The sequence below is a fragment of the Hylobates moloch genome, unplaced genomic scaffold, assembly GCF_009828535.3.
Source record: "Hylobates moloch isolate HMO894 unplaced genomic scaffold, HMol_V3 SCAFFOLD_4, whole genome shotgun sequence".
In the NCBI taxonomy this organism is placed as follows: domain Eukaryota; kingdom Metazoa; phylum Chordata; class Mammalia; order Primates; family Hylobatidae; genus Hylobates; species Hylobates moloch.
The window spans coordinates 132973756-132998727 of record NW_026652279.1 but is presented as its reverse complement, the minus strand read 5'-3'; the positions used below and the strand labels follow the sequence as shown (position 1 = coordinate 132998727).

Below are 24972 nucleotides of genomic sequence, written 5' to 3'. Positions count from 1 at the left end.
TCTCTCCATAATGATAAATCATGTAGTCAAAAAAGTCAGTTAGATTATGAAATCTTTGACCCACAAAATTAATAAGGTTAACTAAAAGAAGCACATAGAATATAGCAACCAATTACACTCATAATTGTAGGATATGCTTTCTTTTTAAGCACACATAAAGAATTTAAGAATACTGATTATGGCTGTATTACACAAATGACTACTCCAAGGATCCCTCAGCCTCAGCACTGTTGACATTTTGGTCTGGATAATTCTTTGTTATGGGGGATTGTCCTGTGCACCATAGGATGTTTAGCATCATCCCTGCCCTCTACCCACTAGATGCCAGGAGCAACAGACACCCTTTATCTTCCTCCCTCTACCCCTCCATCTCTGCTGTTAAACTCATCAACTCCTAGAATATTGAAGACTTAAACATATAAAGCAAAAAAACAAAATTAAAAAAAAAACTCAAGAGAATGAAGTTATGTTCTTAGGATAGGGAAATTTCTTATGCAAGACCCAAACAGAGAAATCTATAAAGGAAAATCTGGAATTTGACTGTATTAAATAAAGAACTTCTGCTCATCAAAAACTATCACAAATAATGTGAAAATACAAGAAACACACTGGGGGAATATATTTTTAACATATTCAGAATACGTAAATTCTGTACATCAAAAAGAAAAACATAAATGGTAACTTACATAACTTATAATGGGCAAAAGAGCAGACACTTGACTGAAGAGGAAAATTCAAATAGCCAAACAGCATATAAAAAAACCTCAATCTTAGTAATAAGGTAATATAAATTAAAGCTGCAGTTGGCTTCCATTTTATACCCCCCTGGCTGCAACATCTCAAAAGTTTTATAATATCAGATGTTAGAAACGATGTGGAACAACTTTTGAAATATTTGGAAACCACTTAACTCCATCTTCTAAGTTTGAAGATGTGCAAACCCCATTATCAAGTCCAATCCTAGGTATACACTCTAGCATCTTAGTCTGCTCTGGCTTCCATAACAAAATGCCAGCAACTTAATCAACAGAAATTGATTTCTCACAGTTCTGAAGGAAGGGAAGTCCAAGACCAAGGTGTCTGCCAGTTCGGTTTCTATTGAGGGCTCTCTTCCTGACTGCAGATGGTTGCCTCATTGTATTCTCACTTGGCCTTCCTTGGTGCATGCTAGAGAGACATAGAGAAATAGAGAGAGAGAATCTCTTCCTCTTGTTATAAATCCACCAATTGTGTTGGATTAGGACCCTATCCGTATGAGCACATTTAACTTTACTTCCTAAAAGCCCTATTTCTCAATACAGTTACATTGAGGGTTAATGTTTCAGCGTAAGAATTTGGGGCACAATTCAGTCTATAGCACCTAAAGAATGTGTTGCATGTGTCCACCGGTTAACATATGCAAGATTCACAACCAACACAACTGCCTGATGAAATCCCAGCCCCATTGTCATGGCAATCTCCTAATGACCGGACAAATCATGAAGCAATCACAGAAAACGCAACCCAGCTGAGCTGAGCCAGACCAGAAGCATCATCCCAGACCTCGCACAAAAGAATCAGCTAAATCAAATGTCATTTTTTTAAGCTTCTAAATTCTGGATTGTATGTTTATGCAGAAAGAGCTAACTGATATAATAGGCTAGATATTTGAAATATCTCTGAATTTACACATGCTTCAAATTTATCCAAATTGAATCCAATGAACAAGTGCTTATTATATGCATATATGTATTTTTCTGTAATTATATAGGACAAAATCCCCTACTCTCTAGCTGGTGAGATAAAAAAAAAATGAGATACAAACTAATTCAAAATGTAAATGACTAAAGATGGAAACAGTAGTTGAAGGCAATACTTTTAATAGATTTTACAAGACAATGGATTACTCATAGCTACATAGTGGATAAAATAAATGATAAAAGAGAAGTGTTTAGACTCAGATTATCAGGAAAGTTCTTAAAGATGAAGTAGAATATAATTATTTAAATCATTTATACTTTGATATTTTATTCATTTAAAATTTATCTGGTCATTCAGGTGGAGTTTAACTGTTTCTCAAAAAGCAAAGTTCAATGTGAGGATTGTCATATATTAGGCAATATGCTAAACCCTGTAAATTAAAATATGATTGATACCCGTTCCCTGTAATTAATGAAGACTGATCCCATATATGATAACAAATTAAAAATAGAGGTAAGTATCCCATAGAAGTGGGATAGTTACATCTTTCATTGGTTTAGAGAATCCTTTTTTATTTCTTTTTTAACTTTTAAGTTCGGGGGTACATGTACAGGTTTGTTACATAGGTAAACTTGTGTCATGGGGGTTTGTTGTATAGATTATTTCATCACCCAGGTATTAAGCCTAGTGCCTATTAGTTATTTTTCTTGATCCTCTCTCTCCTCCCATCCTCCACCCTCCCATAGGCCCCAGTGTGTGTTGTTCCTCGCTATGCGTCCGTGAGTTTTCATCATTTAGCTCCTCCTTATAAGTGGGAACACGCAGTATTTGTTCCTGTGTTAGTTTGCTAATGATAATGGCCTCCAGCTCCATCCACGTCCCTGCAAAGGACATAATCTCTTTCTTTTTTGTGGCTGCGTAGTATTCCATGGTGCATATGTATCACTTTCTTGGAGGGATGTCCTAAAGGGTAAAAAAATCGTTAGGTAAGCAAATAAATATTGGAGGATGTAGTCAGAACCAAACCCCAAACACGGGAAATAACACGGTATAGTCATACTATTTGAAGTAGGTCGTTTCTTATTCAACAAATATGGAGCAACATCTTTATTTCAATCTCTGTACTAGAAAGAAAATACAATAAAGAATAAAACAGAAATGGTCCAAAGGAACTCTTACCAATGCAGATAGTCACCCAGTGAAAAAGCAAACAAACTAAGGTAAAATTACAAGTTAAAAATAATGCAGCCAGGTGCAGTGGCTCACCCCTGTAATCCCAGCAATTTGGAAGTTTGAGACAGGCGAATCACGAGGTCAGGAGTTCAAGACCAGCCTGTCCAACATGGTGAAACCCCGTCTCTACTAAAAATACAAAAATTAGCTGGGCATGGTGGCGTGTGCCTGTAATCCCAGCTACTCAGGAGGCTGAGGCAGGAGAATCACTTGAACCTGGGAGGCAGAGGTTGCAGTGAGCTGAGATCACACCACTGCACTCCAGCCTGGGCGACAGAGCAAGACTCCGTCTCAAAAAAGAAAAAAAAAAAAAATGGGCGACAGAGCAAGACTCCGTCTCAAAAAAGAAAAAAAAAAAAATTATGCCATGAAGAAAAAGACCAGAGTGCTGTTCAAAGTCAAATGAGAAGCGACTGAAGTATTTTCACCAGAAGAGTAGCATGATTTAATCTGACAAATTTAGCACTTTAGACTTTCTAAGATAAAAATTATACCTGGAGCTGAATTGTGTCCCCTCAAGATTTATAAGTTGAATCCCTAACCAGTACTTCCAAATGTGACTGTATTTGGAGACAGGGCTTTTAAAGAGGTAAGTAAGTTAAAATGAGGTCCTTAGGGTAGGCCCTAATCCAAGCTGACTGATGTCCTTATTAGGAGGCTTAGAGAGACACTGGGGGCATCTACAGAAGAAAGACCATGTGAAGACACAGCAGCAAAATAGCCATCCGCAAGCCAAGGAAAGAGTCCTCCGGAAGAAACTGAACCTGCTGACACCTTGATATTGAACTTCTAGCCTCCAAAACTGTGAAAAATAAATTTCTGTTGCTTAAGTCAGTAGTACTTTTTTACTGTAGCCCTAGCAAACTGGTTATTGATTTCTTTCTGTCCGCTAGCTAGTTAGCTATTTAAAACAGGTCAACAAATGGTCACAAAGTAGAAATAATAATAACAAAATAAAAATTAGACCCGGAGAGTATCCAAATACAAAAACAGGAAAGATAAAGTCTCCTAGGTCAGGCTTAGTCCTAATTTGAATTTCATGCTAGAGGTGAAGGGGTACCATTGAAGAGTTTTAGTATATAGACTTCATGACCTATATTCAAGATTTATATTGAAAATGGTACTCTCCAGTTCCACTATAAATCTGGAAATAATGTGGATGGATGAAGGGAAAGACTGGGAAAGGGAGTCAGCTCAGAGACTCTAGGAACAGTCCAAACAAGAAGTGGTGAAAACCTGATAATCTTAACCTTCCTCTTGCAATAGGAAGAGTGTCAATAGAGAATACACATCTCTTGTTTGAAGAATTGGGTTTAGTATTTAAGAAAGTTTCGGAATTATCACTGAGAGGAAGGAGCGATGGAGCTGATTAAGGACACATAAAAAGATGGTTGAATGGCTCTCCACTCATATAGGAGATTATACATTCTTCCTGATTGTATAGTATTCTTCCTGGTGTCTGGTGACTTGTCCATCTAGCACTTCTCACTCTTTCACCTGGAAAAGTCTTTTCCTTCTGAAAAATTTCTCAGTCTCCCATGCTAGGAATCTCCCTCAAATTCGAGCTTCAATGCTGTTTAATTACACTGCCTCAATGGTCACACTGATTGAGCTGAGTGAGTATCTGCCCAAAGCTGAACCAATCCTAAGGCCTAAATGATCACTGATAACTAACATATTCAGAACTAGTCATTATTCTAAGTTCTGCATAGTAATTCATTTAATCATCATAGCGATGCAATGAAGTAGGTACAATTATTATTTCCTTTTATTCATATAAGAAAATTCAGGCACTGGGATGTAAACTTGTCCCAAGTCACAAATAGACCAGGTTTTACATTCCAGGAATCTGGTTTCACATTCCACACATTCTTAAACACTACCCGATAATGCCCTTGATCAGTTTCTTCATCCAGAAATATGCACCTGTTCCAAGATGACCCAATAAGAGTTCTTCCTTGGATTTGTGTCCTTGGGTGCTGGAGTTAGAAGCAGTGTGCATGATTGCTTCTAGAAACTATGAATCCAGTTGTTTAGAACCTAAACTGAGGAACTGAAGAAGACACCTTGACAAACGTGTCTTCAGAAATCAGAGATGATATGAAGAGACGTTTGAATCTCTGGTCAAAGTTATCCCTGAGACCAAGTGGAGCCCTGACTTCTATTGATGTGATGATGTGAGCTGATTCAGTCCCTTTCTAGATAAACTGGCTTAAATTTTAAAGCTTGCAACTAAGAGTCATGAGCAATTAAGGATACAATTCTGCATGACTGTGGGAGAGTCTTTAGCAATGCTCAGTCATCCAGTGGGATGGCACATAGCTGTTACTGCTGGCTGGGAATTCACCAGCCAGTTGTGTTAGGAAGACAGGAGAGCAAATAAGTTGAACATGTAAAAAACAATCAGGTGAGAGAATAAGTGAGGACAGAAGGGAGTGTATCCTTGGGGAAAAGAAAGCAGACTGTGGGGTAGGCTTGGGCAAGTAATTTAATCAGCCAAACTTTAGGTGCCTCATTTTCTTACTAGGATAAGAAAAATTGCCTATCTTTCTTATGTATTATGAGGATTAGATGAGATAATCCATATAAACTATCTAGCACAGTGCTCACACAGTGCTTGGTACATAGTAATCCATAATACAGTTGTTGTTGAGGTTAAGTGGCCAATGGTATGGGAAAATAGATTCGCAGAGAAGGGGATGTTTGAGTGATACTGAGGATAAATGAAGTCGGATAGATAAGAGGATGCAAATAATCCCCCTTCTCTTATGCCTCCATGCCTACTTGTTCATCCCCTAACTTGCAATACAGGTGATACTAGACTGTCCTACACACATTCCATAGAGGCTAAAGTCATGGTTTAAATAATGTACATAGATGATTTCAGTGATAAAATCTAAGTAATATACAAAGTTAATAAAGACAAAAAAAATCTAAAACACTGTTAAGCATTTCTATTTTACATTTTTCTTTGCAACCAACATAATTATTAAAACATTAATATAAATGTAATTGCATCATCAGTGATGAAATCTCTCTCCTGCCAGTAACAAATGCGATTTCAGCTTGTACTTTGCAATAAGTGATGAAGAAACTTCCAGATGGAGAGGTTTAATTTGTGAGATTCTCCCTAGTCTATTCGCATTGGCTCTAACTTCCATTTTAAATTACGGAGAGAATTCCCAAAATTTCAAATATCCCCAAGAGATCTGGTGAAATAGCTAATCTCTTTCTATGAGCATGCTAACAAAAGCAATTTCTTACTGAGTTGTATGCTACCCAGTGGGACTGATAATGAATCTGCATTATGGTAACCTTTATAGGAAGGGAAGATAAGAAGACCTTTTGGGGAGGTGTATTTATTAGGTGGTGAATGTGTCTCTCTGCGTGTGGATTTTTCTGTTTAGATCAGTTTTTCACTCAACTATGCCAAGACCTTCTATCTTTCTGTTTTTGGAACACCTCTGAATTTATAAAGGCTATTCTATTACATGTCACAGTGTCACAGTGTCAATAAATATCAAACACCAACATGCTGTATAGCTTGCTCACTGTTCCATTTCTCTCATTTTGAAAAAGCAACCACATTTACATAGATCATTGTGGGCTTTATACTAATTTCCCCCTAAGATTTATAGAGTTCAAGCTTCTGCTCACACAGAGTTCTGTGATTATTTATTTATTTGTTTATTTATAAATTGGAGGTAGGGGAGCAGAACTTCCCTGTTGTCACCCAAATATAAAAAAGCGGCATTTACTGGGAGTCTCCTACAGAGGGCACCTTCACCTTATTGGAAACCCAACGGAAAGAGAAACTCAGTGGTTACCAGAAGAATAGTAACTAAACCTTAAAGGCAGAAGCACACGCTTGCTTTGCTAACCAGTTTTCTTCTCTATGGTATCTTTGTTACCTTATCTTTAATGGAAAAGAGCTGGCACCCTTTGTATAATCATTCATAGATTCAGGCCAGTAACACTACCTTATTATTATGTTCAGCTTGCTTGTGGGTGAGCTGGAGACAGCTGTTCATATTGCCTAAGAGGCAACAGATCAATGAAAGGAAGGGAAGGACAAGTTTTGAGCTGCCTTTTTGCAACAATGTCCTTTATACAACAGAGGATATTTTTAAAGCATTGTATTGGAAAACAAAGGCTGATAATAAAGTATAATGTTTACATAACAAACCTTTGCTGTGTTGTTATGATTAGCAAGTGCTTTTAGACTAAAACTACTTAAATGGAAACAAAAAATATATATTTTTTGGATACCAAAAATGCCATGCGTTATAGACTATAAATCTAAGAAAGTAATTGCTATTTAGAAAATTCTGAAAATAGGCAAGTGTGAGCAAGTATGTGTGTGTACAAATATGTGTGTTTGTGAGAGTGTGTGTGTGGCATAGAAAGCAAGTCCTTAAAACTATTTCTTTGTAGCTAAATTATTACAAGATATTTTGTGATCATATTTTTAAAATAAGAGACCATACTCTAAAAAATATAAGTACATATTCATAGAAATTATTCTTTAAAAATTTTTTTCAGTATAAATTAAGTGCCATATACATTTAGAGGGCTTGACGTATAACATTAATTTGATGTTGATTTTTAAATGTCTTATGTTTTATAACAGCTAATAATATTAATATACATAAACTCAAGATGTGTAAACAACACTTTACGTATTTACCTTTGACAATTCCTGATTAGGGGGCTTCCTGTGGAAATTCAACAAGTAGTAGTCAGATTTACTAGAAGAACATTTTGACATTTTGCCTAAGAAAACTTATCAAAATACTGATGATGATTATTCCTGAATGTTAAGGTTAAAAGAAACATGCAAGACATAAGTTTGTCTCTTTACATTTGCATACAAAATACTATTTGTTTAGTTGCTGAATGTACCATCTAATACTTATTATATTTACAATGAAGCTCATCAATTATAGATTATTAATTATATATTTAATTATATATTTATATTTATATATGATATATAAATATATATAATTTATATTAATTATATAAATAGAATTTCATATTCTGTGCTTAGAACTAATTTAACTACCAATTGCTACTATAGGCATAAAACATTTGGGTACATTTCTGCTTTCTTTTAAGTTTAGCTTGAAATATACTACAATTAAGTATAAGTGCATTTTAGCTACTGAAATTAGTTTGACCTTACATCTTTTTCAATGCTTTAATAAGTCAAGGCCTACAGCTTCCTATTAGGACCAAATGTTCAGATTATTGGAAATTTAGTTCTTCTTTAGTAATCACAATTATTAATTTGTCAACCAAATCACTTGCATAAAAACATAACAGAGAACAGCCTGGTAAGCATGTATTTAAATTTATGCTAATGCTATTATCAATGTGTTTCAAAAATCAGTTAAATTAGTTTCTGTGGGAAAAAGACCCATTTTCTAGTTCAGCTGAGTTGGTTGCCTTGTCTGAGAAAATGCCTAGAAATGCTGCATCCACCTGCCCATGCATTCCCGCCTCATTGTTGACATTTCCCGGTGTTTAGTGGTTTCTCCCACTTTGTTGCATTCCAGAGCTCAAGGCACTTCTTTGAAGATGCAAGGCCGTTCAAGTCTTCCTTACTTTGCAGCTTCACTCTAAAGGGAGAGTAAATGAACAAGCCATGCAGTTGAGACAATTTAAATGTGGCAGCAGGAGGGCATGTGATTGCTCTGTTAGGAAGAGCTGTGAGTGATCCCTGTATCATCTGGGAAACAAGGAGAAAGTGACCTTTCTTGAAATCAGGATGAAAAAAGATCGGAGAAAGAGCCTGGATAGTCCCATATGGAAAGCAGACTGAGGTTGGTGAGAGACTATAGAAAAGTGTTTATGGAATCAACTGCTGGCTCAATTGCTGGCTCATTGCCTGATTTTGCAGCACACTCCAACAGGTAGATGACTTTTACTGGTGGATGCTGCCATTTTCTAACCAGAGGAAACCAGATCATGAAAGTCAAAGAACCACAAGGCTTTGTGCAGCTTGACTTTCTAACGTCACATACAAGTGAAGTATTTCTCAAGATCTCAAAAAGCCTTGTCCCTGAAATAACAGTTCCACAAGTTTTTTGTTTGTTTCCTTCATCCCCATTAAGTTGCACTATAGCATATCAGTGCATTTATCTAAGTAGCCACTGAGAACACATCAGTAGCTCTATTATTTGAGCACACTGAGATCTGTTATACAGGAATAGAAACAGAGAATCATGAGTTTAGATCCAATTGTGCCTCTCTATTATTTTTTCAGTTCTCTTACATGTGAAATGAAATAAAAATATTCCCTCCTTTTACCTCAGAAAGTTTCCTTTGAGAGTAGTTGGGAGAACAAATCAATGAGGACTTGATTTGAAACCAATACCTGACTTAAGCCTTAACAAACTGTGAGTACAAAGGGACATTCTTATATACTGCTAATTGTCAATTTTCTCTTTTGCAAGGTCAGGAGTGATATATGGGGATGAATCTGTTGAGCTCACAGTGAGAGGCACACTACATACAGTTCTATCCTGACAGTGTTACTGAGATTGCCTCAGATCTTGAGGGGAAAGATCAGAGAGCCATTTGTGATGTCTGGCATGGTCACTGAGGAAATGGTAGCATAAGAAGTGCAATGTTAGGATTAGATGATCTTCCAGGCTCCACTAACACAAAATTTCAATGATGTTATGGTAATAAGACTCAACAGAAATAAGGTACAGTAAAGGCTGATAGGGACGAATGTCTTTTTCTCCTTTGCATCCTCAGCAGCTAGCATATGGTCGGTGCACAAAAATAAGTATGCTTTATATAACAGAGACTGCTATGTACATTAAAGTGATGGTGATGTTATAGTAAACAACTTTACAAATTGTTGCTCATATGCACGCTTACTCACATTTGGTAGGTAGAATTTCACACACGAATCTACTTTTCTTCCTCCTCTGCAGTAGCACTTCAAGATGTACTCTTGCTTATATTTTCAGTCTTGGTGAAGACTCTCTAATGGCTCCTCTGATGACTAAGAAGAGAAGATTCTTTTCTAAATGGGTCCCAAATACAAGCCATAGTTACAGGCCTACGATTCTTTTCTGCAGCTATTTCAGACCCAGTTTCTTAGCATTTCGGATTTTTTGCCCTAAGAAGTGTCCTAAATTCATTGTATATTAGGACAGAATTGAATGAGCATATCTAAAATTTTGCTACTTATCAATATCTTGTTCTGAATCAAACAATATATCATTTGGAAAAGGAGCATTTTATGTAATTTGGGGGCAAAGGAAATGGATGGCATAGCATACTAGCAGTTTTTAATTACCCAGCTAACATTTATTGGGCACCCCACAAGCCCTAAGCATTATAGTGGATATCAAAAGCAATAGAAATGACTTGAGACCACCTGAAGAGAAACATATCAACAAGTGTAAACACATAAGATAATTGTCTCTCCCATCAGAATGCGGTGTGAAAATTATTACAACACACAGGGATAAATCAGCAAAGATTCCTGGATGTGTGGAATCTTGAGCCAATCAGTGAATTATAAATTCTGACTTAGGACTAGTCATTTTATTTAGTTTCTTCTCCAAATATGAAGGAATATATTATGAATATATGCTGGATGTGTGAATGAACTGAACTCTGGTTCAAAAACTAAAATGACTTTAAAGCATATGGGAAAAGCATGTGCCTGAAGATGACAGTATTGAAACCTCTCCCCAAAGGAGGTATGCTAAGAGCTGGCACTTGTTGTGCTAAGCAAGAATAAAGAAGTCTGTAAAGAATTCTTAGGAAGTACTTTTTTATATAATTATCCCAGCCTTCTCCTGAAAACTGGAGGAGTGAGGGGTTGATCTGGGAAAATCTATTCAAGTAAAATACTAACACCAACAATTTAGAGCCTGGCATGAACATTAGTAGTAGAGGGTTGCATTACTATTTGTATGGATTTTTTTAAAAACAGTTAATTTCTTAGTTTAACATGGGCCAGGTGCATTCGCAGAGCCATTGGGTCTTTTTCCATTTCATTGTTTTAAAACTGCACCTTTTTTTCAAGATTTAACCTTTGCTAAAGCATAGGGCTAAGACAGAATCACAACAAAACACCTCCCCCTTAAAACCAGTACTTCAGAGCCCTGTTAAATCAAAAGAAAAATTCTTTCTCTCCTCCCCAGTCCCACAGCCCTCAGGATTTTAAATGGTAATGATCAGTTCATTTGAGAAGATGGCATTTTAGTGCTTCCCTTCACAAGCTCTTAAGGCGTATAAGGTGTCTCTTTCCCAGTGATGTGCACCTCCTTTTGTTTTCTAGCATTACTGGAACTGACCTGGCATGGATCACTGGGTGAGCAGGCAATCTTAAACACTTCTCATATAAATTACTGGTTCCTTTCCAAGTGCAATTGCTCACAGGGTAATACACCATTTTACAACTCTGATATCAAAGTCTCTTCGTTCTACTGAGTTCCACACCCTCTACTAATCCCACCACCGGGAAATGTACAGACAAAAAGACTGATGGAGATGTGAACCTCAGAAATGTAAACTCTTGGTTACAACTTCCAGCACGTACATAGTGGGCAATTTGGAATCCTTCAGTTCTTCTGCTCCCTTCTTGAATTCCTGTCAAATATTCTTTTCTTGCTTTAAAAGCCACCAATGAAAACAAAAATATCAAAATAACATACTTCACATATGTAGAAACTAAAAAAAGTGAGCACTAATGAATATGGACAGCTATTAAAATATATTTTTAAAAACTTTCCAGAAAAGAAAATAATGCTCACATTTTATGATTCATGTTTATTAGATAGAAATGACACACTGTGCTGTGCTTCCATGCAAATGAAGCTCATGTTAAATGAGCACTCCTAGATGCACTGGATACTAATGATGGCCACATTTTCCAAACCAATGTCTTTTTTCCCATAAACTCTAATGACAAGGTGTGTTTTTACTGACAGTTGACTTGGATCAGAGCATGCAGTATTGTATTTCAGGTTGTGGCTCTGTAAAACCCTGTAACTTTCTTTGAAGTTAAACAGTGTCAGTCTGTTTCCATGTCTGAATAACTCTTAGAAGAGCCTGCCTGACCCAAGTCAACTCCTTGAAACATAGTATTTCCCCATAATTGATGTTCCAAATGAGTGTCCTTTCATAATAAAATGTGCTGGAAAACAAAACAGCTTTGCATCCGGCACAAGTTGCATCATAATTAAATTTTATTTTATCCCATCGAGGCATGCTAAATGTTGAGCAAAATATAATTTTAAGTAATTTGTTTGTATTCTTATCTGTAGGAGTTGGAAATTAACAGCGTTGCTAGTTTGCGTTTACTGTTAAGCCTGGAGAGCAGAGAGATTGCTTTGCAAACATTACAGTTATTATGTCTGCAGTTGGTACTCTTTGTATAAATTATTGATCAGCCAGCTTATTTTTCTTTCTGCTTAATGGATATTATAGCATAGCCGTTTACAACGCTATAGTTAAGGTTGTGTCAGCACTTCCATTATAATAAACCCTCTGTTAGAGGGGTTTATAACTTGTTGTAAAAATTTGCTCTGGGCTGAAACTTGACATACAAGATCTCAGGCTAGAAGGTGGCAATTGTTCTTCTTTCAACTTTTTAAAAAATCTCTTTGTTCTGGAAGGCAATAAATAAATAAACACTTTATTCTTTTCTAACAATCCATGAGATTTCTGACTTCAAATAAAACAATTTTTATAAGCTATTTGTTGGACAATGACCTCTTCTTTTAAGCATAGAAAAAAAGACCAAGATAATAAGTTAAAACAACAAAGCATATAGAAAATCAACAGAAACTTTTATAACCAAGTAAAATACATTTCTCCTAATGCTGAAAAACTACACAGTAATTTATGCTTCAATATCAAGCATTTTTATGCTATAACAGATTATATGTCCTCTCCCCACTCTCAACTATGTCTCTTGAGCAATTCCTATGCCTTCATACTGATCTTCTTTAGAGGAAAGTGAGTGTTGGGTTATTTAAAGAGAAAAGAATATGACAATTAGAAAATGCCATATATTAAAAGGTACAGTCACAAGTACAATATTTATTACAAAACTAGGGATTTAAATATCTGTCTGACTTTTTGACCTTATTTCAGTCGACTGCACCATTCCTCTCACAATGACCTAATTTAAGAGATGAAGGGAATTAATCTCAATTTACATTATTCTTGTTGCTGCTTCCTTTTACAATCTGACTCTACAATGATCTCAATGTGTTTATTTTTTTTAATTGAATAGTAGGCTGGGCAGCCCTTAATACCAACCTACAGATGAAATTAAGGACACTTAACTGGAAGTAAGTAGTGATAGAAAAGGATAACTACATTATCATGGAAAGTTGACCATGTGTCATAGAAGTGATGCAGTTTGAAGTGAGAGAAGCAATTCCAGGTTGAATTTTTTTTGTGTGTAACTATTCTTCTTGCCACTACCCTCTCTCTTCAATATGAGTTTAGAGATTTCTCAGAATATACCCCATGACCAGTGGAATATTTTTTGCCATATGTCACCTTCATCTGAACCAGGAGAAAAGGGGATGAGGATGGGTTAGGGAGGGACTAACAGTGGTGCCAAACGGCACCATTTGTCTATGGGAACTATGTAAAGGCGAATGTGAATAGACAATTACAATGCATTCAGTAAGCGTATATACACAGTCCATGCATTTCCATGGTGTAAAGCAGAGCAGAACTATTTATAACCATTTTAACCACTTATTTATTAAGAATAAAAGTTGGCAATATAAAGTTTGAGTGCTTCAAGTTATGATCTGTTCTCCTTCAGCTCCCTATCTTTTGTCTTTTGGGTAATTCATCACCAAGCTCTCTGTGCTTGATTAGAGAATGCATCCTTAAGTCTTATATTGTTCTTGAGGAGAAGGAGGGCAGTGGAAAAGAGAGGGAAGGTATGGAAGTAAGAGTCACCAAAAGTCAGAAGTTGGAAGGAACAGTGGGGAGACAGAGACTGAAAGTATAAAAGTAAGGAAGTCTTTGCTTAAGGTAGTTGAGGTTTATCTGCTGAGCCGATTGAGGAGGTTGTGTGTCTGAGTTAAAAAGGCTTGAGAGAGCCACTTGGCATAATTTCTCCATCTTCAATGATTTACTACTGAAGTGCAAACATCAATTTTGGATTCTCTCCTGAGAAACGTTTAACAAAGTCAGTGAACTACTGGTACCCTGATATCTTTTTAGATTTGCCAAACTTTGATAGCTCTTTAATAAACCTATGCTTGAAGTTGATCTTTTTTTTTTTCTCCTAAGGAAACAGGTCCATTAGTAAATACATAGATGTAAAAATGATCTTCCTCTTTACTTCTCCATTGTGATATATCTTGGAATTGTTGAGAAATGCACTCCATTGTTAAAGCTATTTGTGTCGGGTGTGCTAATGCACTCTTTGATTGAGTGAATTAGCAGTCATAACAATCTGGCAGTCTGGCCATAGAAGTGTGCTCAAATTGATTTGTGTTATGGCCGGACTGGAAAATCTAGTGTTAGTTGTTTTTTGCCCTGGGGCATTGTTTGTACCAAACTCCACTTTTCATTTAATTTTCCAATACATTTTGAAAGATTGAAATACTTGTGATCAACATTTGATCTACTTGCATTATTTTAAGAAAAAAATCTGAAAGTAATTTCAGATTCCAAAAAACCTTGCTTTCAATTAGAGTAAACATAATTAGAGTGACGTCGTGCTCAGAATGGTAAATCTCCTTTTGAATCTATTAAGCATTTTATCTCCTTGTCCTGTCACTGAAAGGGATTCATTCTATATCTGGAATATACATCTGTATGTTTTGTGTATGTCTCTAAGAGAACTTGGGAAAAAATTAAAATAATAAAATTGCAATGAATCTTTTCTTCTTGTCATTTCTGCATATGCCCAAATTGTTTCCGTTTCACTTAGTGATGCTATAAAAAGAGGATACTCAAAGCTTTTAGGAAAATTTGAGATATTCAAGAAATACATTCAGATATATATTGCCTTTAAGTTACTCCATCATTTTAGATTTTTATATGCTATGAAATATGCATTTCCCTTTTTTCAAATAATGATATCAATTATTATATTGAAACTCTGAAGGTTTAAAGACATGACTTATCCTGGCTTTGTCAATATTTGTATCTTTCTTACAATCTTCTGCTTTGCAGTCATTTACCAGAATTATAACGCAGCATGAATAAACCTAAAAAATGACTATTGATTAGAGAGAAAGCTTTGTGAAATGATTTAGTCAGTTTCCCCACTTGAGAAATCAGTGAATAAAATAGGTCAATAGATAAGAATGGAATGGATGTAATACAGTGCTGTGTTTCCCTGGGTTATAAAAAGGGTCAAAAATAAATCCCCATAGAATTCATGTTTTCATACTCATAAAATAAAATGATACTTACCAAATCCCAACTCTATGTCCATCTTTCTACAGATTTATTCTTCTTTTTTAAACCATAGGTTTTGAAAGTATGTTTTTATGTGTCCCTGTTTCATTTCCCTGTCACTGCCCCTTTTAACCAAATAGGATGCCCTCATCATCGGGCTAAAGTGCCTGTTGTCATCCAGGTATTCAGCGGGACTTTAGCTGCAACAGCTACTTTGTATTTTTTTACTGTCTCTTGCAACCTTACAGCTCTTCTCAAAACTGCATTTCATGCTGCACTGAACTCTGCATCCTGTGCCGATTTTTGTTAAGTAATAGATAGCAAGACCTGAGACCACTCTCTCTGTTAGTTCCCATTTGTAGGGATCTCATTGTCGGGCGGGGGGTGGGGGGGTTGTGGGGGAAGGGAGGACGAGGAAAAGGGAGGGGAGGGGCCAGAAGGGGGCAGAGGGAGGGAAGAAAATACCTTCCCTGAACTGGTACAAGCTAAGCTTCAAACGATATCCTAGGAAAGAAATTAAAGACTTCTTAATTAGTGCAGCAATTAAGCTTTCTTGGTAGCATTTTAATCAGCACAGGCCCTATCAAAGGACAAACAGAACGATTTGCAGGTCTTTGAATTTTAAACAGTCGTATTGATTTCAGCACAATACGTCTTCACAAAACACAGGGAGAATTTTCTAATATCAGTTACAGTACTTTGAGTTTTGCTTATGCAAATTGAGTGAAGGTTGGGGAAGATGAGATGGAGGGAGAGGACCTGAAACAAGCGGAGATGTAAAACAATAAACAAGCAAGACGAAAGCTCTAAAAGCTAAAGATGCAATGGAGTGACAATTCAAAATCTCTAAGTTGATTATCTGTTGTTGTTAAATAACTGTTTGCCTTACTCATTGGCAACATTTCTCAAAAAGAAAGAAAGAAAAAGAAAAAAAAAAGGAAAGAAAAAAAGAGATAAAACCTTCAAAATTTTCAAGGCTTTTATTTCCTACATATTTTAATTTGTGCTATATGCCTTTTCTAATCCTATTGTTTGATTGAAGGGATAAGTGGTGGTTCCCTGAACTGATTTTGAGACCTGAGGTCAGGGGAAGGAAGGCTGTAGAGCTCTTATTCAGGTGGGGGCAAATGTCTCTCAGCCCTGCTTCTGAGTGGAGCACGTGCTCGGAGGCAAAGGTTTCCCTGCAGTAGAAAATTTGGAGTTTGCTTCGAAGCAAGGTGGGATTATGGCTTGGGCTACTATCATTACCTCCTGTCTGTAGCTTCCGAATGTGGCAGGTATTGGATGAGTGATAGTTTAAGGAAATGTAAAAAATGAGAATGGTAATGGCAGATGCTCGGCATTTAATTCCCATTTTTCCATTTGTGGGTCTAGAACTTAAAATAATGAGACTGTAGTTTAGTCTTTTAAAACCATATCAAAATTTATTAAAGTTAGGCATAGAACTCCAAAATAAAATTAGCTTTTCAGGGCTTAATAGTTTCTTCCTCCCCTCCCCTCATTATAATAGTAATTTGGCATGTCTTAAAAAAGTGATATTTTCTAAAACATGCAAAAACACTTAAGGAAGTGTTTTGATGTATGTGATTTATATTGAATTCCTACTTTTACCTGATAACAAATTTGAAGACTGAAACATTAATAAAAATTATTTCTGAATGTATTACAATACATTGGTTAACCAGGCCAGACAACTGTGTAAACTTTAGTTGTCCTTGCAGAAGTTCATGGACTTTTCTGCAACAATCGATTTTCTGAATTCTTATCTCCCAGGAAAGCCTCCTGATTTAACTGCTATGTCCCAAAAAGTTTAGTATAATCATACACTAATTAGTCCATAGTGTCATATTTCTATTTCTCGGCAGACAGTTCTGCACTTTTTGACACTGCGATTCACAGAGTTCAAAGGCTTAAAATGATAAAGAGAAATGTGATCATTTCAACACCAGAATGGCAAAAATTTTATTATAAAATTTCCCAACACTGTGAACCTGCTGCTAATAGTTTATTTTAAAAATCTGTCAAGTGCTAAAGCATTGCTTCATATCTTATGAACTTACTGAACATGTGTAGACCGGTTCAAAGGCTAACTAATTGAAGATACTTGGAGATATGAGCAGCAAATAGATTTGACCCATATTCAAATCATATGTTAGTCAAAAATCCTTGAATAAATACTTCAATGCAACAAGTTAGAAAAGAGAAGAAAAGGAAAGAGGAAGGAAAGGAGGAATAGAGTCAGTCTAAACTCAGCCTCATGTTGTTTTAAGCACAGCTACCCAAGTCTTTACAAGTCAACTAGTGAGCTTTGTTTTTGTTCTTCTCATTATTTACAAAACATATATTTACTGACAAATTGAAAAGGACTTTCCAAAACTACAGCAGCACTTTTCAAACATGAAAAAAACAAACAAACAAAAAAACTATTGTGTTGTCCAAAAACCACATTAGCAACTGGCCTTTGGTCTTAAAGGACATGAGGGTAGTTGGTTAATGTGTAAGACAGGTGAATTAATTATAGAGTTTTGGGTAAGAAAAGCCTTTTTCCACTTTCTAAATCTTCAAGAATACCTTGTCTCCTTGATATCTCTAGGTTTAACAGGTATTTCTGACTAGCTTTTGGGGCGACAATGAAGTTATTCTAAATCATCCACATCAAGGCAAGCATTTCTTTCCACAACCTATTAGGAAATATGGAATTGAATACAGAGCTTTCCATTATTCTTAAGCGATTTCGGACTGACTTTCTTCTCACCACTTGAAAACTGTCCTGGAATTTTCACAATCTGTATATAAATAAATAATTTAGTAGAGAAATAAAACAATCAGATGCAAAAGGACATTACGCTTTGCTTACATGTGAATTTTCCTCAAAATAATTTCTGAATAATCATGAAGTGGGGGCTGTGTTTTCATTTCTAGCTCATTGCCAAAACGCGTGGAGATGGATCCTAAATCCTTGAAGGAGAGCTCGGAGCGCTCAGGCTCCTCTTTAAGTTGGCGGGCGATTGTTTAGAAGCTTTGGAAAAAATTACCAGTCGCCGCGGACGAAATGGAATGTGAGACATGCAATCTAACGGTAGTAGTAGAAGAGAAGTAGATGATCTCCCTCTCCTTTTCCGATCGCCACTTCTGTGTCCCCGGCTTTTCCTCTCCGTCCCTCCCACAGTTTCTTTCCGTATCCTCCCCCTCCCCTCCTCCTTTCCTCGCACGCTCCCTCTCCAGTGTCTCGCGCTCTCGGAGTCTCTGCTCCGAGTTCCTGGTTGGATAATTTGGGTTAATACTAGTGAGTGAGGTTTTTGCGGCTTCAAAGGGTATTTCAAGTTTCCGGAGCTCCTCCCCTCTGCACCGTGTGACAACAACAACTCGTCCAGCCGGCAGCCTGCACTTTTCAGCTCATTTTCTCTCTGTCATTCCCCTCTCAATCTTTGATCAATGTACTTGCCAGGGAGAGCCCAAGTCCTTCAAACCGCCTCCTTTTCACCTTCATCCTTAACTTTGTGCTAGAGCGGGACCCACACAACAACAGCCGACCCTCCCCCCCCCCCCCCCCCCCCAGCCCTCGATCCCAGCCCCCGGAGAGGACTCGCATTTCGACTTGCGGGACACTTTTGTGCGTTTCTCTCCAGAGCGCCTCTCGTGCTCGCCCCTCCTGCGCTCGCTCTTTATTACCTTCACCTCCTTTTCTCCCCCTTCTCTCCCTTTCTCCTTCTTGTTCTCTCCCGGAGTTGTTGTTGTTGCCCCACTCGCTCCTTCTCCCCCCTTTTTTCCCCTTACCCTCCCGGGGGTGTGTGGCAACTTTTCCCTTCGCTTCTCCTCCGTCTGTTTCCCCTTATATGTGACCATGGCAGTGCCGGCGGCTTTGATCCCTCCGACCCAGCTGGTCCCCCCTCAACCCCCAATCTCCACGTCTGCTTCCTCCTCTGGCACCACCACCTCCACCTCTTCGGCGACTTCGTCTCCGGCTCCTTCCATCGGACCCCCGGCGTCCTCTGGGCCAACTCTGTTCCGCCCGGAGCCCATCGCTTCGGCGGCGGCGGCGGCGGCCACAGTCACCTCTACCGGCGGCGGCGGCGGCGGCAGCGGAGGCGGCGGCGGCAGCAACGGCAACGGAGGCGGCGGTGGCGGCGGCGGCGGTGGCAGCAACTGCAACCCCAGCCTGGCGGCCGCAAGCAACGGCAGCGGCGGCGGCGGCGGCATCAGCGCTGGCGGCGGCGTCGCCTCCAGCACCCCCATCAACGCGAGCACCGGCAGCAGCAGCAGCAGCAGTAGCAGCAGCAGCAGCAGCAGCAGTAGTAGCAGCAGCAGCAGTAGCAGCAGCAGCTGCGGCCCCCTCCCCGGGAAACCCGTGTACTCAACCCCGTCCCCAGTGGAAAACACCCCCCAGAATAATGAGTGCAAAATGGTGGATCTGAGGGGGGCCAAAGTGGCTTCCTTCACGGTGGAGGGCTGCGAGCTGATCTGCCTGCCCCAGGCTTTCGACCTGTTCCTGAAGCACTTGGTGGGGGGCTTGCACACGGTCTACACCAAGCTGAAGCGGCTGGAGATCACGCCGGTGGTGTGCAATGTGGAACAAGTTCGCATCCTGAGGGGACTGGGCGCCATCCAGCCAGGAGTGAACCGCTGCAAACTCATCTCCAGGAAGGACTTCGAGACCCTCTACAATGACTGCACCAACGCAAGGTGAGTCGGGGGGGATAGCCCCCGCCGCCCGTGCCCTTTCCCACCCGCCTGCTCGCCCTGCCCTCGCTCCCTTCCCCGCGCCGCTCGCTCTGCGCGCCCGCGAGCCGCGCGACCCGGCGAGAGCGGCCCTCTCCTCTCCCTGCTCGGGGCTCGCCAGCCGCGCCTGACCCCCTGAGAAGTTGGCACCTCACCCTGCCCAGACCTCGCTCTTCGGCCCGGTCCGCCCCTTGCCCTCTGGGTCCCGGGGATGGGCTGCTGTGGGACGCGGGAACGCCGAGCCTCGGGGCGGAGGGGACGAGAGGGAGGAGGACGGCGCCTTTCTTGGAGCCACAGCCCCCTGCCCTGGGCGCGCGGGCGCCTGGAGACCCCTCTCAGCGCTGCTGTCCGCGTTCGTGCGCTCCCCAGGACCTGGGTTCCACGGCCAGCCTCCCGGCACCGACAGGGCTGATCTGTGGCGCCGAGCGGCGTCCCGGGGGCGGGGGGAGGTCGTGACCTGCTCCACAGGGCTCGGGGAGCGGGGAGACGCGCTCCGGGTGAGGGGCCCGCTGGGAAAGGCGAGGGAGCGGGCCAGCACCCGAGGAGGGCACTTTGAGGTCGGGAGGGAAATGACCCGCAAGGTTGAGAGACCGGGTCCATCCCGGGGGATGAGCTCCGGGGAGTTGAGCTCCGAAGCCCGGCGGAGAAGCCGGCCGAGGGGAGGGGTCTGTGTGTTCGCGCATGTGTGCGTGTGTCCGCGTGTGAGCGAGTGCGTGTGCAAAGGAAATAAAGGGGTACAGTGTCCCCGGAGCAGATGCGAGGGCAACCAGCAGGTTTTCTTCGGTAGGGGGAGGTGACCGATTGCCCGCGAGACGCAATGGAAGCCGAACTGGAGAGATTAGGAAGGAAAGCCACGGAGCGCGCTCTCTCTCGATCTCTCTCTCGACCTCTCTCTCGAGCTCTCTCTCTCTGTCTCTCCAAAGTGTGTTTTCTTTCTGTCTTTCTCTCTCTTTTCTTTTCTTAAAGGTTAGTAGCTTAAACAGCGAGCAGGTGCACACTTTGCACTGGGATGCTCAGCGGCCCTGATACTCTGTGCCTTGGCTTCCCCAGCCCAGCAAAGCACGCGCACGGAGGAGGCGGCGGGACCGGTCCCCAGCCAGACCAGTTTTATGCTAATGAACGCTCAGCGGGGGAGGATCTACCGAGAGGGGGCGGGAGTGGGGCAACTTGTCAGTTTCGGGGTAGAGATGATCATTCCACCCCCTTTCACAGCTCCGCTTTGTCCCCACGGTTCTCTGCAAGGAAGCGCAGAGGCAAAAGTTCAGAGTGAGATTCTGGGAGAAAGAGAATAGGGAAAGTTGAAGACCTGAAGCGGGCACGTGGGAACTGCGCGCAAAATTTGCGCGGAAACTTCGGTACCCTCCAAATAAATTTGAAGATTGAGAGAAGGAGCGGAGTTAGTGTGTGCCCCCGCAGAGACAGGGAAACTTAGGTGGAAAGGAAGTGTAACAAGGAGACCAGAAGGATACTGGGTTGAAAAAGCGCCAGCTCTTTTTTCCATGGAGAAAGACTTCTCGCTTAGTGCCCGGGAAGGCTGTGAAACGAAAAAGATTTGAATTCCAGTCCAGCAAATGTCCTATCCTGACCTAGCCAGAAATTCTTTTCCGTGTTTAGGTACTCTTGGTTCCATGGGACATGGGTGTGTTTGGGCTTTGAACCTTCGACTATTTTGGGGTAAATTGTGTGTGTGTGTGTGTGTGTGTGTGTGTGTGTGTGTGTGTGTATGTCCGCGAGCCCAAAAGTATGGACAGGTGGCAGTAAAGTTGGGGGGTGGGTGGTGGGGGTTGCGGGAGCAAGATCACTAAACGTCATTTATTCAGATAATTGGAGTTCTTGGTCGTGCAGAATATAAAATATTTGCCCCAAATCTGTATTAAAACTATTTGAATCAAGACAGAAAAATTGTTCTGGTGTTATGCAGAAAGCTAGGTCAAATTTGAAGCTAGTTCAGATATGATTGTTATAAAATTGTCTGCCTATCCAGTAAATTGGTGAATTACTACTATTTTTTCTCCTTAGTAATCAAACATCTACTCTCCTCGGAATCCTCTTTATGTGTTTCTTACAGCACACTAGATACTAGATAATTAAAGGCCATTTCACATACACACACATAAACACAAAAAATTGCTGGAGAAAACTTTCTTCAATGACTGCATTATAATAAATGTTATAATCAATGTTAAACTTGATTCATTCCCTGAATTTTTGCCTAGATTTGAAGTCCTCACCGTGTGGTTGGAGAATATTCTTAAAGTTATTAACTAAATATTTTTCAAGATTTTTTTCCCCCCTGAGGTTAACAACAGATCTGGAGTTTAAACTTGCAGAGCCAAGATAAGTTAAATCCAGTGGAACTGTTTATCTCTTCACAAATATCTCATCATTACTGTAATTATGTTTCAATCACCTGGCCTTAATAATTTGCCATTACATATGTTGCTCTAAAACCCTATTTCAAGTTATTTTTAAGTTAAAGGCGGGAAGTTTGTTGATTTAGTATTGAATTTGATCATGTATCAACTAAAAAAGCTTACTCAAACTTAAATACATGCAATATTGTAGTCATTAACTTGAGAAGGTGTTTAGTTGCAAATACCTACCTTGGTTTTCCTAACTCTGCCACTGATTGAAGAAGTTGAGAACTTGTAATGGAACTCCCTCTCACCAAATATACTGTTTACCTTGTATTATTATTTTTAATGATTATTATAAGCATTATTGTCTTATTTCTTACCTTTTAAAGCTTTGAAATGTTTTGCATCTAGCATTTATAAAATTATGATTACTTTTTTCATTCAAGTCCAGTTTATATCTTTGCTAGGAAGAACCTTTTTTATTCACCTAGATATATGAATTTATTTCACTTTGGTTTCTTTCTCCTCTAGCTACTTAACAGGCTAAGGGCGTAATTTATGTAGAGTATAAGAGAAGCTGAGCAAGAAGGGAAACTATATAAAATTACTATCTATACACCCATATATGTGTGTATATAATTTACACATGCACATATCAGAATTTATATAAAATGAGAAACATCAAATCTTAGCACTCTCAGCTTTTTACAGAAACTATATCTAGATCTTAATAGCATGGAATAATAATACCAGGGATTTTGAGGAACTGAAATGATGTTACAGAAAAGTAAGATTCATAAACTTGCTCAAAGTGGCTCAGTAAGTTAGTAGCAAACCTTTAAGTGGATTTAATTTGCTTGGGGCTATTGCATTAGTATGCTATCTATGAAAACTAGAATAAATGTTGAAGCCATCTGTCATTACCACAAGGAGATGAAAAAGAGACTATCACCTGCTAGACAGTAAAGCTAAAAAAAAAAGGTCTCAAAACATGAAAGAAATGTAAGGAAATATATTTAAAAGTTGTCAAAGGACAAAGTCTGTCCTTGATCAGCTTCCTCCAATTATTATTTTAAAACTAAACATTAGTTGCATGAACTTGGCTGTTGCAACAGAGGTCAGTTAATTAACTGCTTACCATTAAATAACAACAAAAAAAGAAAAGTAATTATGTACATGGTCAAATCTCTGTTTGTATGAGTCAGTTCCCTTTTTGTAGATTTGGGTTAGGATTCAATTTTCCATGAATTCAGGTTTTAAAAAAGTGACCCTGTTTTATTATGTTATATAAAATATTCATTTCTTTCATTGTTGTAAGAAGATAATTTTGTCTCAGGATCTTTCAAACGAGATCGTGATGTAGGTTCTAAGTAACCCTAGATTTGAGGAGTTTTTAACTTAAGTAGATTCCAGTTAGTCTTATATATTTTATAGGCACATACATATATTCACAAACAGAATTCTTTTGTCTTAAAATATCATCCATGGACAAAATATTGAAAGAGCTTTACGTTTCAGTAGTAATATGTGAATGAAATTGTAGTGTAAGAAGTACAAAACATTTTCCAATTCTTGACTCTATTTTTTTTTTTTTTTTTGGTTAGGAGTTTTAATAAAGATGGCAAACCGAACCAGTCTATATTTATTTAACATTTGCCCTGTTGCCTGCTTTTCAATGACACGGACTTATGCATTGACATAGAAAGTTTAACATAAATATAGATTCACTTCTAACAGATAATTACAATACTTGGCACAGAGAAATTAAAGAATTGCTTCAAATGAAGAGAGACTCTGCTTTTGAAGTTTTCTATTACAGTAGATTAATGCTTCCAATAATGCCTAATGTCTCATTTTATATCATTTCAAAAAGAATAGGGCATAATTAGAAGACTAAAGCTTAAATATGAAAGTTTTCTTGGTTCCACAACTTATTTCTGTATGTTTTAAAAGTGTTAGCAAATTACACTTTAATAACTAGTGTATGAATAAAATATAAGAATATTCTAACCTAGAATTTACCTTGTTCAATCATACTGCAGGATATAAGTTGCTGAGTTATTTGGATAATCTGTTTCAAACTTGTTGTTTTTCTAAGAGTTAGTCTTTCGTAATATCGTAGTTATTTTTGTCAAAAGTGAACATGGTTATGATGATACTTTACTTTCTGAACTCCACATTTAGTTAATGCTCTGATGTAAGAAATTTGATTTGCACATATGATATTTTATTTTGTGAAGCTTCAAATATTATATAAAATAAACTACACGACAGGCTTTTTTCCTCTAGAAAAATTCTGGTATTCACATTTGACACATAATTTTAAAATCTTCATTTTTTTAGTCCAAATCTGCTCTTTTTTTTGGATTATTCTATTAAATTTCACTCCAGTTTCATGTCAATTACTGGGACAAATATTAGCCACCCTCTTTTTGCCTCACTACATCCCCCAACTCCCTGAGATGTGACACCCTATATTGACTAAAGTCTTGGCAGGATTTGAGCATAAATCACTCTTGTCTTTGGCGATTTACTACATGTGATTCACCAGCATACGAAAACATAATATGCT

General features: G+C 38.9%; 1 protein-coding gene across 5 annotated transcripts in view; it reads left to right on the top strand.

Moving 5' to 3' along the window:
- The window catches only part of DACH1 (dachshund family transcription factor 1), a 484950-nt gene that overhangs the window by 38242 nt on the left and 421736 nt on the right, over positions 1 to 24972 (top strand). For 3 of the 5 annotated variants that reach the window (XM_058437970.1, XM_058437971.1, XM_058437969.1), the window contains exons 2-3: positions 18247 to 18403; positions 19176 to 20007. In XM_058437970.1, the coding sequence (XP_058293953.1) occupies positions 18391 to 18403; positions 19176 to 20007 (845 nt within the window). In that variant the 5' untranslated portion in view covers positions 18247 to 18390. Of the gene's footprint in view, positions 1 to 18246; positions 18404 to 18695; positions 20008 to 24972 lie in introns of those variants that run through there. The other 2 variants (XM_058437972.1, XM_032151001.2) reach the window with 1 other exon arrangement.